Source organism: Onychomys torridus, chromosome 16, assembly GCF_903995425.1.
Source record: "Onychomys torridus chromosome 16, mOncTor1.1, whole genome shotgun sequence".
NCBI classification, from domain to species: Eukaryota; Metazoa; Chordata; class Mammalia; order Rodentia; family Cricetidae; genus Onychomys; species Onychomys torridus.
In genome coordinates, this window is record NC_050458.1 from 41,010,756 (window position 1) to 41,024,417 (window position 13,662).

General features: G+C 50.1%; 1 protein-coding gene across 1 annotated transcript in view; it reads right to left on the reverse strand.

The window, feature by feature from the left end:
• Zc3h3 (zinc finger CCCH-type containing 3) overlaps positions 1-12,490 on the reverse strand; it is a 79,353-nt gene extending 66,863 nt beyond the window's left edge. The window contains exons 1-3 of the mRNA XM_036208683.1: positions 12,413-12,490; positions 9,717-11,019; positions 7,900-8,096 (exon numbers count right to left, since the gene is read on the reverse strand). Coding sequence (XP_036064576.1) covers positions 7,900-8,096; positions 9,717-11,019; positions 12,413-12,458 — 1,546 coding nt within the window. The 5' untranslated portion in view covers positions 12,459-12,490. The remainder of the gene's footprint in view (positions 1-7,899; positions 8,097-9,716; positions 11,020-12,412) is intronic.
• Positions 12,491-13,662: the final 1,172 nt, after the last annotated feature.

The window sequence follows — 13,662 nt, forward strand, 5'->3', positions numbered from 1 at the left end:
TGATACCACCACCCTTCCCAAGCCAGGAGTCAGAAGGGGCAAGCTCACATGTGTGTTCATGCCAATTCTTGTGGAATAATTAATTAGCATGGTTTTGACAAACGTAAAATTGGAGGCCTCCAGCGTGCCTGATAATTTATGCAAGATCCAAGGATCGCTGCCGATGCCTTTCCCAGAGCCTAATTCAGCATTTTCTTTTTTCCCTTATGAAAGCAGGACTCCAGATTTAACTGCTCTCACGCCCTTTAACAGTGTTTGCCATAGTAAAATCGAACAGCCCAGCTGCAAACCAGTGAGCAACAATGGATCGCAGACCCCTGAGGCACTGGGCAGGGCTTCCCAGGCAGCGGCAGCAGCAGCTACAGCTACCACACAGCACAGAGGAACACCACACTGGTCTGAAACACCAAAAGGTTCCAGGTCCTTGATCTACATAGAGACCCTGGGACCAGTCAACTCTTAATTTCACAGGAAAAAAAAAACCCACAAAAACCAGACAGCAGTGCAAAGAACATAGAAGGTCCAAATTCCCTCAGCAAGACAATGACACCAACCAGCCCAGATAGGCTTAGCTACTTTATGTAGATTAATTATCTCAGCCAAGTTCTAGAACTTGTGGCTAATGTGGCTAATCCCAGCATTCAATGATGCCTATCAAGCGTGACCTCTCACTCAGATATGTGGCCCTGAGCCCTTCCCTGTCAGATGCACCAAGCTTTCCCTGAGCACCCCAACAAGTACCCTAGGCTCCAATGCACTTCCACAACCCTCACCAGAGCGTCTGCTAGCTACCTAAGCTGGGCTATAACTAGAGAGAAAGCTGCATGCATTCTTGCTGTCTATACTGAAGTTCTGATTGCAGCTCTCTGCTCTCCTACAAGATAAGACCCATGCCTTGGGCTGCATTAGAGAGAGCAGCCAGCCAAGGCCACCAAGGGCTATTGGTAAGGAAAGATGCTGTCACAACCAAGCTGCCACTCCTAAAGCTCTGTGCTACCATTCTGGGCTCTCTGGCTGAACTCCGCTGGAAGTCAGCTCCCCAGAGACCACACAGCTGGGAGCCAGGCAGAGGGCCGGGCACCTGAGAGACTGCAGCTCACCATGCTGCTGTACAGCCAGTGTGTGAGCACTCTCATCTGCCAGCACGCCTGCTCCTAGACTTCCCCAACTTCCCTCACTGGCACAAGTGGTAAGACAATGCCATCCCATAGCCAGCCAGTGCTATGGGATATTCATGGACCCCCTAGGCATGCCACTACTGGTCCTGGCCCACCAGGCACACTTGACACAGGCAGGAACAATATCCCAACAGGTAGGCCTATTGTTTCTACTGGCAGGTCAGTTCCTTGCAGACTCTCTCATCCTCAGTTGCTAAATATAATGATGCTCCAACAGTCCTGGGCCTTGGAAAGACCTGAGATCTCCCCCCAAATGAGCAGCGCTGCTCTCAACAGGCAATCAAACACACCATAATACACACCTTCCTGGCCCATATACTGACCAAACCCTGCCCAGCCTAAGTCAGATGAGACGGGTATCCCCAGACAGCAGGGCTTGCTCACCCAACAAGAGCTCTGGAGTGAGGCCAGGAACTGGCTTCCAACACGTATGGTGAGAGAAGTGGAGAGAACAACCTTCATCCAGAAGAAGCACTCTGCAGAGGAGAACCCTGTTCCAAACATTCTTCCTCTGGTTTCTGCAATGAAAGAAGCCAACCCACCCTGCCCTGCACCAAGGACTCACATCTATGTAACAAGAGCAGGACAAAACCCTCATGCAGGATCTTTCTAGTGAGGCAATACAGACAACAGACGCAGAAATTCACAGACAAAGGAAAAGCGGGAAGTGGGAATGCCGTGTGACAGTCTTAAAGCTTGGAAGGCTGGATATGGGCACTGAGCATTTGCCTGAATGAAGGCAGGGGGCCCTGGATATCTGAGAGAAGAGGATCTCATTGCAAAAAGTAAGTAGGCAGACACAGAGTGTTGAGAAATGTCTAGCCAAAGTGGGTGGGCCTACTCACAGAGAAGTCTGGCTGGAGATGGGAAAGGGAGGACCTATTGAAGAAGCAAAAGCTAATATCCGGCCAGTGTAGATGGGGTTTGGCTAGGGAGGGGTGGGATCTGGCCCATGAATGAACAGTTCCTGGCCAAGGAGTAAGGTCTTCAAAAAGGGGCAGGGCTTTTAAAGGGTCAAATCTAGCCAGAGAAAAGGTAGGCCTAATCAGTAGCAAGAGCCCAAAGTACTTTGGCAAAGGAGGAGAAATGAAAGCCAGGACAGTGGCTCATACCTATAATCCCAGGACTGGGAGGCAGCGGCGGCAGGCTCAAGATCATCCTTAACTACATATTAGCCTAGGCTGCACACATAACCTAGGCTTTAAAAATAAGTAGGTGAAGTAAGAAGGGTAACTTATCCAAGCTCCTCAGGAGGCTGGAGCAGAGCACCAGTCAAGGCCTCTCTGGGTTACAGCAGGAGTCCAAGGCCAAAGGGAAAACTGAAGACAGAACTCAAGGGCAGAGCATTTGCTTAGGTATGTTCAGGCCCTGAGTTCAATCCCCAGTCCCCAGAGCAGTGGACAAATTAAGCATGAAGCTATAACTACAGGAAGAATACGGATGAGCCTCCTCCCATGCCCAAAGCTACCTGGCAAGTTGCCTCTTCCCCAGAATAGCTGAAAAAAGTGATTCTGAAAGGACCCATATATATCAGAAATGCCTGCTTAGGAACTCTGCCAGCAGCAGGGGATATAAGGTGTGTTAAGGGGGCAAAGGAGGAAGTTGATGGGCAGGGCCTAAAAGCACAAGAGATCAAGCAGGTCAGCAGGCTTGAGCACATCTGTCTATACAGCCAAGAGTGACAATGGAGAAGCTGTCCTACCACAATATAAAGGCAGGCCTCACCCAGACACTGAGAAAGACCAGCCAGAGCTCTGAGGAGGCTGTCTCCAGAATGGCTAGAAGCTAGAGGGTAGGATCAGCTCCCAGAGAACATTGAACATCTGAGGGATTCCCAAACCTCCACTGGTGCCAGTTCTAGGCTAAGGATGGCAAAAGAGCTACCCAGTTTGTAGTGAGTACTGGGCTAACAAGCAGCTAATAGTGCTTACATGGGGAGGACTTCCTGAGCACATCTTTAAAAAACTTTGAATCTGGGAATGAGCACCCATCCCAGCAGACTCTCACCCTAGGCAGGACAAGAGGACTTTCACTGAGGGATACCTGGCCAGCCAAGGAGCCAAAACCCTTACCTATCCTTCTGCCAATGACCTAAAATGAGTGGTTACTCTGCTTCTTACCTATAAATGTTAACACTTATGTTAAATGTTCATCCTACAGGACTACCACAGTGAAGTGAGGGATGGTTCCTGTCACATGCTAAAGAACTCTGGACTAGAGGCAGGTACCTATGCCCAGGAGGCCCCTGTGAAAGCCTAGGAAGCAGATGGGCCTGAGGTCAGCCCACCATCTGCATAGTAACACAGTGAAAATTCACCTAGTCCTTATTATCCAGCCCTCTAAGCAAGCCCCAACCCAGAACCCACCAGACTAACCCTTTACCTAAGAAGGCTCTATTTCCAGGGCAAGGCCAAGGTTTGTTCGTTTGTTTAAAAGAATTTTTTGTTGTTTTTTGTTTTTATTTTTGTTTTTCAAGACAGGTTTTCTCTGCATAACAACCTTGGCTGTTCTGGAACTCAGTTTGTAAACCAGGCTGGCCTTGAACTCACAAATTCGCCTGCCTCTGCCTCCCAAGTACTGGAACTAACGGTATGTACTACCACAGCCTGGCTTTAAAAGATTTTTTTAATTTTATTTATTTGTTTGTTTGTTTAAATTTTATTGTTTTATTTTATTTTGTTTTTTTTAGACAGAGTTTCTCTACGGCTGTCCTGGAACTTGCTCTGTAGACTAGGCTGACCTTAAACTCAGAGATCACCTGCCTCTGCCTCCAGAGTGCTGAGATTAAAGGTGTGCACCACTATGCCTAGCCAATTCATTTTATTTTTAACAGTGTGTGTGTGTGTGTGTGTGTGTGTGTGTGTGTGTGTGTGCATGCACGCATAGGAGGACACCTGAGTATGGATGCCCATGGAAGCTGGAAGTGTCACACCTCCTAGAACTGGAGTTACAGGCAGTTGTGAGCCACCTGACATGGGTGTTGGAATCAAACGGGAACGGGGATCCTCTAGAAGACCAGGATATGCTCCTAACTGCTATTTGTTCCAGCCCTGTTTTTAAAAATATTTTTTATTTTGTTTTAAATGATTTGTATATGTGTGTCCATGTGTTGGTATGCACACATGCACACAGATATGCACAGAGTCCAGAAGAGAGTGACAGATCCCCTGGAACTAAAATTATAAGCAGCTGTGAACTTAACTTGGGTCCTCTATAAGAGCAGTAAATGTGAGCCAGGCAATGGTGGCTTTAATCCTAGCACTTGGGAGGCAGAGCCAGGAGGATCTCTGTGAGTTCGAGGCCAGCTTAGGCTACAGAGTGAGTTCCAGGAAAGGCGCCAAAGCTACACAGAGAAACCCTGTCTTGAAAAATAAAAAAATAAAATAAAAATTAAAAAAAAAGAGCAGTATATGTACTTATTAACTACTAAGTCCAAGACCAAAATTTTTAAAACATAGTTATAAGCAGAAAAGGAAAGCAATGGCCACATATCTACTATGGGAAGATAAACGAGAAGGGTCTTCCTATCCAAGCCTACCTCTGAGAAGTAGCCTATTGGTTAGAGGCCCACAACTTACTGATACTAAGTAAGTTAACAGTGACCTAACTTAGGGCAGCAGGTGAAAAGTTGGCTGGTATGTCAACTTAAACAGCACCCTATGCACACAGCTCAGGGAGCCAAGACAATACTATTTCTAGGCCATGCCCTTAGGTGAGTAAGCCTGGGCACTCACTCCAAGACTCCCAGGTCCTATATCCCCACACTGACCAAAGGCACAGCATCACATGGTAACTACCAACTGCCACATCCCTAAAGGTTCATCCCTCCCCAAATGCCTTTTCTAGCATCTGTCCATGGGAGGCAGACCAAGCAGGTCTCAGCAGCAGACCTAGCACACATGCCTCCTTGGCCCCCTCAGGGCTCTCTTTGGGGGCTCTCACCCCACAGTAGGGAGACACCACATCAGACTGGAACCTTCCTGACACTCTTGGTCCCCAGGCATGAGCAGTCTCATGGCTGCTGAACAATGCAGTTTTGAATTCAATTAAAGCGATTATCTGTTGTGCCAAATAAATTGTGTACAGCATATATCCTGCAGCACTTTACACCTCCAGGCTCATTATTCCCTAACTGTTTCCTCCTGTTTATGCGCTCTCAAATTAAATTGCTGATAATACGCGCCAAAATAAAAAATGAGCACACCTTGTCCCAAGAAAATTGATTCTCCTTCTCCTGAACTGGCGATTGCCAGGTTTTATATACTCGGTTCCTGGTGATCATTAGTAATTCAATTTTCTTTTTATTAGCCCCCTTATCTGCTGAGCAATATAGTGGCAGCGCTGACCTCTTTCGCACGGGTAAATGTTTAAAATCTTTTCCCTGATTAATTTTGCCAGTTAAGAAAAAGAGGAGAAATGGCCCGGCTCTTAGCCATCACAATGAATAAAGCTTAATGTTGATTGTGATGGAATTTCTAATGCCAGGGAAATTGATTGAACGCGGCAATTACGCTGCAAGAGTAACTCGGGGGAGATGGGATCGCTTTCTTCTGGCCGTAGCCTTTTGGTTATTTAAAACAATCCAATTTGCAAGGATAATTATGTATTAGTGTTTTATCTGCCACTTGAAATGAACAGGGGAGTTTCGATACTGGCCCAGCATTAGCAGGTTATTGCTGCAAATTACTTGATATCTGCTTTCTTTCACATAAAGAGGAAATTAGGCAATCAATTACCAGAAAAAGGTGGATGGAGGGATAAGAGGGGCAAGTGCGCCCTCTGCTGGCTGTTAGGCCACACAGTAGGGCTGAGTAGTGACCTGGAGAAGGGGTGGGCCAGAAACAGCTAAGCTACCCCACTCCTGGGCACCCAAAGTCTACTGAGCAATCAGGTCCCTCTCTAGGCACCAGGGTACTGGCATGAAGAAGAGATCTGGAACTAGGGCTAAGCATTTTCTTGGAGGGAAGCAGAAAGAGAAGACCCCAAGCACTAGATGAAAGAAAGGGTAGCTCTTATCCACTGACCCCATGTACAAGGAGACCCTGACCGCCAACATCCACATGAGCTTGAGGCCTGTACCCACTTGGAAACAGAAAAGCTCCACTCAGCAATGTAGCAAGACCCCAGCCTAGGGAATCAAACAGACTGGCCAGAGCCTTGAATATCATTCAGCCTGGGGTTCTTGGGTGAGCAAGGAAAAGAGGCAGATAGTAAGCCTTGCAGGAGGGAGCTAAGGAAACTACAAGCCGGTTCCTGAAGCCAGCCAGATCTGTCCAGGCTCAGCTTAGAGAAATTACTACTGTTCACCCTCATCTCCTTGGCCAAAGCCCTGGCAAGGCCTACCACCTGTAGACAGCCTACCCTTGAGACCTGTCTATCTGGAGTTGTGTGCTAGTTGTCTCTGCAACTGCCACCTGAGTAGCCATACCAACCACAGGCTCAGCATGCTGTTTGCACAGTTCGTTTCTGCTTAGATGACTACCGTCCCTTGATCTCACATGCAAGGCCTTGCATATTAGCCATCCTGACTCACTGTCTACTCCAGCCCACTAGCCCAATCCTGCCACCTGATGTTCCTGATGTCTTCTGGTTCCCTCATCTATCCCCTCCTTGACACCACAGTCAGAACCTATTCCTTTTCCTTACTGTGGCATAAAAGAGCCTCCCTCCCCCATGACCTAGTGTCCTCTCCACTGGGGCCATCCCCTTTTCTTTTCTTTTTCTTTTCTTTTTTTGTGGAGCTGAGGATTGAACCCAGGGCCTTGTGCTTGCTAGGCAAGCGCTCTACCACTGAGCTAAATCCCCAACCCCCCCTTTTCCAACCTTGTATCGCACATTGGCTATATGGCCTTCCTTCTGCTCTGTGTGCAACTGCTGCCTTCACCTGCATTCCTGAGTACTATTTCCTCTCTTCACTTAAGTCTAAAGAAACACTCCCAATGCCTACCTAGTATTTACACCTCCCTGCAACCCATAACTACACTCTTCTGCTTTCTTGTTCTCAGGACACCTTTACTACCCAAAGCCAATTGTCCAGGCTATCTACAAGGGCTCAGGCAGCCATCTGCCTCTAGTGGAATGTGGCTCAGCATCCCCAGGAACCAGCATGACAATTCTTGACCCCAAGGTGCCCATCACATGCTTAGTGAGTAAGCAGGAAAGTGAATAGATAGAAAGACTCCCCACGGTCCTTCCTACAACAGAAATACCAAGACACTATGCAGTCACTGTATCTGTCTATGAGGCTAACCATTCCCCACCCCTAGTGGTGGCAGCAGCAACAGCTTCAGTAGCCCCAACACATCCAAGGCACTACAGGTGGAGCCATTGAACTCAAGACCCCTCACCTCTCACCCTCCCCTGCCCACCTATGGGGCTGGGGGACATTGTGTCAGCCCCTACCAACAGAAAACAACCTTTGCTGTCCCCAGTCTATATGCCACTCTACCACACAGACACAGCAAAGATTCCAGTAAGGATCTCACAGCCCTTCTTCACACCCAGGCAACACCAGCAGATTTTCCATCTCCACCCAAAGCTGTAAGTCTCTTCAACCCATCCTTCTCAACTGCCCAAGGAGAACCCGGCCATGTCCGGCCCACCCCTCTCTCTAGCCTCTCTCTTGGGTCCCATACCCCACCCTCCTAACATGGTTCTGAACCACCCTAGCACAGTGCAGCTCATCCTCAGCCAGTGCCTAAAGCCCTCCTCTCTGTCATACCTTCCTTGGTGGAGAGGTGGGCCCGGCCGGATGGCATGCAGCTCAGCCGATGCCTGGTGACCTGCATCAGACCCTTGTGGGGAGTCTTCCTCAGAATGGGGCTGTTCTTCCCCCGGAGGGTCGGTCTCCGCCGCTGAGTGAGATGGCTTTTGGTGGTGGTGGTGGCCAAGGGGCTGCACTTCTTGTCCCCTGGAAAGCTATGGAGATAAAACACACAACACTACCAACATGCCCTCTGGGTAGATCTGCCCAAGCACCTTCCTCATCTGGAGACAGCACAGGCTGCCATACTCTACAGGTGGTTCCAGCCACAACCACAGCTGCAGCTGCAGCTGCAACCCAGCCCCTGCCCCTGCCCCTGCCCCTGCCCCTGCCCCTGCCCCTGCCCCTGCCCCAGCCCTTCTCCAAGCCAGATTAGGCCCTGCACAAGACTAGAGGAAAAACTGATGGAGAAGGACTGCACTCCTGAAAAGGAGCTACCTTCAGGTCTGAATGTCATTTCCCCAGCATATCTTCAAGGCTGCTCCAAAACTCCCCCTCCAAGGTCCCCACCACAGCATGATAAGAACAAATCTATCTTTAGGCACTATGAGGATGGGACTCAGGGTCAGATAACTACAAACAACACATGTCTGGAAGGCAGAGCCAGAAGGAAATGAGTGTATACAGAGCCAAAGACCAAATTAAGACTGCAGGAAGAACTTCCTTAGGCGGATTCATGGCAAGGAGAGGAAGTGTCTTCTGGAAGAACACTGTCTGATGGCCTAGGCAGGCCCTTGGCCTGGCAAGCAGACAATATTTACCATCAGCAGCTGATCAGCAGTCTCTGACCCCTAACCATATATTCTAGGCTATGATGCTATCTTTCAGTCTCCCACAGTCATGCAAGGACTCAAAAGTAATATGTATTCATAAAGTAGTAGCTCAGCCTGATCACTTGGCCACCACCAGCTGGGCTGTAAAGCCAATCCGCTTCCTCTGGAATGATAGCCACCCAACACCTTAGCACACACTGAAGGTGGCCCAAGAGCCCCACGCTGGGAGAGCCTTGGAAATGCAGTGCCCCGACCCCTTTCACTGTCACCCAACGTAACACAAATAGTGCATCCTTCTGTCTGGGCCAGGGCACAGTCCCCCACAAAGCTTGACTTCCTGGGACCTAAAGCCCTCAAATAAAAAACAGAGCAGGAAAGTCCAGGCACACCTGGCAGAGCCCAGCACCCTAGTCCACCACCTAGCTCAGACACATAATGCACTGCTCTGGCCAGAACAGCCATGCAGCATTTACATACTGCTATACACTAGACAGACCAGGGTGCTACTCCCCAAGCACCTAACCTGGTATGACACCGTTTTTTAACCCAGCCCCCCCCCCCCCCCCCCCCCCCCGTCCCTAGAAGGGAAACTACCCAAAATGACTTCCTAGTTTCTCACCAACAGAAAGGAAGGTTAGGTCTGCCAGCATTACCGGTGTCAGAGCTCTTGCCTCCCCATCCCTGCTGAGGCCCCCCCATGCAAGACCCTAAATCACTCTAGCTTTACCTGACACATCTTTACATGATGACACTACCTCCAGCCTCACTCCTACAAGAAGCATGACCCAAAATCACACACAAAGCTCCCAGCCTGGGCCACACATCTGTGGTGCTGAACAGACCCAACATTGGCCTTCTTTTTCCCTAACCTGGAAACTAGGAAGGGAACACAAGCTCAAGTAATACAATGGCTCCAAACTCCCTAACTCAGGAGCCAAAAAGCTTTAATGAGCCCTACCCCACCCACCTAGATAGGATATTGCAAGATGGAAAGAGGCACACCTGGTACTGCCCCGCCTCCGGATAATCTTGGTACGGCTCTTCACTTTGTAAGCTGAGAGTGGTGTCTCTCCAAAGAGGGTCTTCAAATTGCTGGGCCCCATTGCTGGTCTGTCCCCTGAAGGGGACCTAGATGGGACTGGGGAGAGCTGAGAAGTATGGTCCTTGCTGCCAGCTTCTGACTGCCAACGAAAAGAGGAAGACGAAGAAGCAGAGGGGCTGGAAGCCTTCCACTTGTACTTGCTGGGAGATGGTCCAAGCTTGGATGATATGGCCAGTTTCTCAGGCCTGGCCTCTGGGTCGACTTTAGGCTGTGACTTCTCTGTCTTTCCAACTGTGCCAAAAGTGTTCACACTCTCCAGAGTTGTTCTGGGACTGAGAGCCCTCCGCGTGACCCGTGGACTCTTTTCTGAGGCTGCCACCCATTTGTAGTTGTTTTTCCGAAACTTGCTGGTCCGACAAGACACTAGCAGTGAGGCCTCCCTGGCCTGCCTGCCTCCTGTCACTGGTCTGACTGGAGCTACCACTGAACCCAAGGAAGCAGGCTGGTCAGCATGGCCAGTATTTGCTCTTTGGTCTCCAATGAGCTGTTCGGCATAGCTTGCAGAATGAGGGCCTACTTTCCGGCCCAGGGCAACACCAGTACGTTGGTGCACAACCGAGGATGGGAAGTGTGCTCTGATGGCAACTTCACTTTCGCTGACCGTCCGCCGATGCTCAGAGGGACTGTCACTAACCCTGCCCACAGACTTCACCACCCGAGGCTTACCAGGCTCCTTCTGGCAGACCAGAAGGGGGTCATCCACATTGTAACACACCTTGGTTCTTCCTGGCTTTGCAGGCTGCAGTTGTCCACCAGGGAGCTCAACCTCACTTCCCTGGGGTCTTTGGTCATTCCAGGACTCATCATAGTCTTCCAAGGAGCCCCGCTGGGCCCCTGAAACGCTGGTGGATCCAGTCTTTGATGGTGGCTTGATTTTAATAACCATATTCTGATCTGGACTGAGCTGGACCTGTCTCTCCAATACATACTGCTGGGGGTCAGGATGCTGGCTGTTCCCAGACCTGATGGATGCCTGCAAAGCATGATCACTGGCTGGGTCCGAAGGGTCCAGAGGCTGATTCACAAGGGAATATTTCTTGCGCCATGAAGGGCCATGGTGTGAGGAGAAGCCCCTCCGACTTGGACGAGAGTAGCGGGCACCAAAGGTCCTACCATCCTGGTAAGCGGGTGGCTGCCATCGAGTAGCTGAGGTGCCCAGGGCAGGGCCATTGCCATGGAGTGTTTTATAGTCATCAATTAGACCTGAGAAGGCAAAATCACAGGCTCAGTTATCTAGAAGTGTGAATAAAAACTGCCTACAATAAAAACAGCAACCATCGGGGTTGGGGATTTAGCTCAATGGTAGAGCGCTTGCCTACCAAGCACAAGGCCTTGGGTTCAGTCCTCAGCTCCGGCGCAAAAAAAAACAAAACACAAAAAAACAAAAACAAACAAAAAAAAAACAACAACCAAGACTACTACCCCTACCCTAATACCCTAGACACATTCTCCTTCCTGTGCCCCTTACTGACTTGAGAGCAGCCCTAAGTGACTGGAAACCATAGAAAAGTTCAGCCCAAATCTCTAGGCTTGTCAATTCCATGAGCTCTTCCCCATCATTACTACTTCATTATTATTTTGTCTGCTTATTCTGGAAATGCAGCTTTTGAGGTATAACTGTTTCTATTCACCGTTCTCCTAGGTCCATAGTGTTTTGAGGGCGAGTGTCACTCCATATACAAAAACAAAAAACAAAACAGGCCACAGAAACCTGTAGTGCCCAGATAAGCACAGGTAAGTCTTCCACATCGCCCTCTAGTTTGCCCACTCATGGAAAAGAAGCCAGACTGCACCTTAGTAATCGCCTCAGAACTGATGCTTCTGTAACCCAGTGCTTGACAGCCAGAAAAAACAACAACACAATACACCCACTGACGGCCCACTAGCTAACAACCGTATCTCCCACGGAGAAGGCCCGATACCACCACCACAAGGAGTTTCCAATGAAGTGACTCCCGGTGCCCTGAAGGAGGAGAGAAGGACCCCGGGGCCGGTTCACAACCCGCCCGGACACACAGGGTCTGCCTCCACCCCTACAGGAAGGCCACGCCCAAACTGGGAGATACCTCGGGCCGGTTAGAGGGAAACCCAAACAGTAGCCCCGAAAGGGGCAGGCCACCTGGACTCTGCCCAGCACTGGCTTTCCAGAGCCCTAAGGGTTTTCTGTGGGGAAAATTTTGGAAAGGTGTTAAAACTTATAAAGACCAACTAGGCTCTAAAAACTGTAAGCTGCGGGAGCAGATGCCTGGGTAGTCAGCCTTCGAGTTCGAGGGGGCTGTGCCTGAATCGAGAGAGAGGCATCAACGGCAGCGGAGAGCAACGCTCCGGAGCCGCCCCGGGCTGGAGGCCGGCTGACGCGACCCGCCGCGGGCAGGCCACCGCGCTGTCTCCTGCTAGCCCTCCGAGGCCCGCTCACTCGCCCCGAAGCCTAGAGGGTCTGTCACCCGCGGGCCGCAAGGACCCGGCCGCTCATACTCCCACCCAGCCAAGCCGACCGTCAGGAGAGAGACCGCGCCCGACAGCGCCCGCTTCTGAAAGGGTCCGCGGCGATCACAAGAAACAAGCGGACGCGCTCCCGGGCCGCGGCCCCCCTCACCCTGCAGGAGGCGGATCTGCCGCCGCAGCAGCTCCTTTTCCTCCATCTCTGGAGTCCGCGACGCCCAGCCAGGCCCCCGCGACGTCATCGCTGCGCGACTGTTTCCTCCAGGCGGGGCCGAGAGAACGCTGGGCTGGACTCGGCGTGGATTTGAGGCTGGGATGCACCGTCGCCTAGGCAACCGTGCGAGGGCGCCTGCGTACAACGAGAAACGAGCCATCATCCTGAAGCGCCCGGAAGTGGAGGTGGGGCAGTCTGGCTTCCGCACCAATTCCTGCGCTTTATTCCTCCGCTGGGAGTTCCATGGAAGACTTGGAGGGGATGGGTAACAACTCTCTCGGCCCCAGGAAGCCCTTTTATTATTTTATTTTTTCGAGACGGAGTCTCGCTATGTATTCCTGATTGGGGAAACATAGGGAACTCGCTAAGTAGAGCAGGCTGGCCTCGAACTCAGAGAGATTCACGTTCCTCTGCCTCCGGAACTGGAATTAAAGGGGTGCCCTTTTAACGCCTTTGCTACGGCAGCACGAGAACAGCGGAAAAGAATCGGAGGCTGTTTTTGCGGGTGGTAACAGATGTTAAGACGAAAAACTCCTTGAGTGGGGTTACATGCAGACAGCACTCATACATTAAATATATATAAATAATTTTTAAAAATACCAATTCTATCATATTTGTACATCATAATAGCTAACTGGAAACAACCCAACAACCCAAGTGACTGTTCACACGGAAATGGAATATAATCCAGTGGCTTTTTTGGTTTTTTGGGGGGGACAGAGCCTCACTATGTAGCCCTGGCCGTCCTGGAACTCACTATGTAGACCAGGCTGGCCTATGAACTCTCGAGGCCAGCCTGGGCTACCAAGTGAGTCCCAGGAAAGGCACAAGCTACACAGAGAAACCCTGTCTCAAAAAACCAAAAAAAAAAAAAAAAAAAAAAAAAAGGCCCTGATACTCCAGATCGGTAAAATATTCACACTCTTCTAGTATAGTCTTTTCCCCAAATTCCAGTCCTATTAGTTCAGGATGGAAAGTCTTCTCTAATGAATATTCTGTAGTTTGAGATTTCTCCCTTTTCTGATCATAGGCTCAGTCATGTAGCAAAACGCCTGCTACTTTCCTGAGATAAGCAGGCACCAGCCACCAGCGGGGAGGAGAAAGGGCCTATTGCTTCCTGCCTATCTGTGACTCTGTGATGAGCCATAAGCTCACCTCATAGATTTACATCTTACACATCTACCACAGAC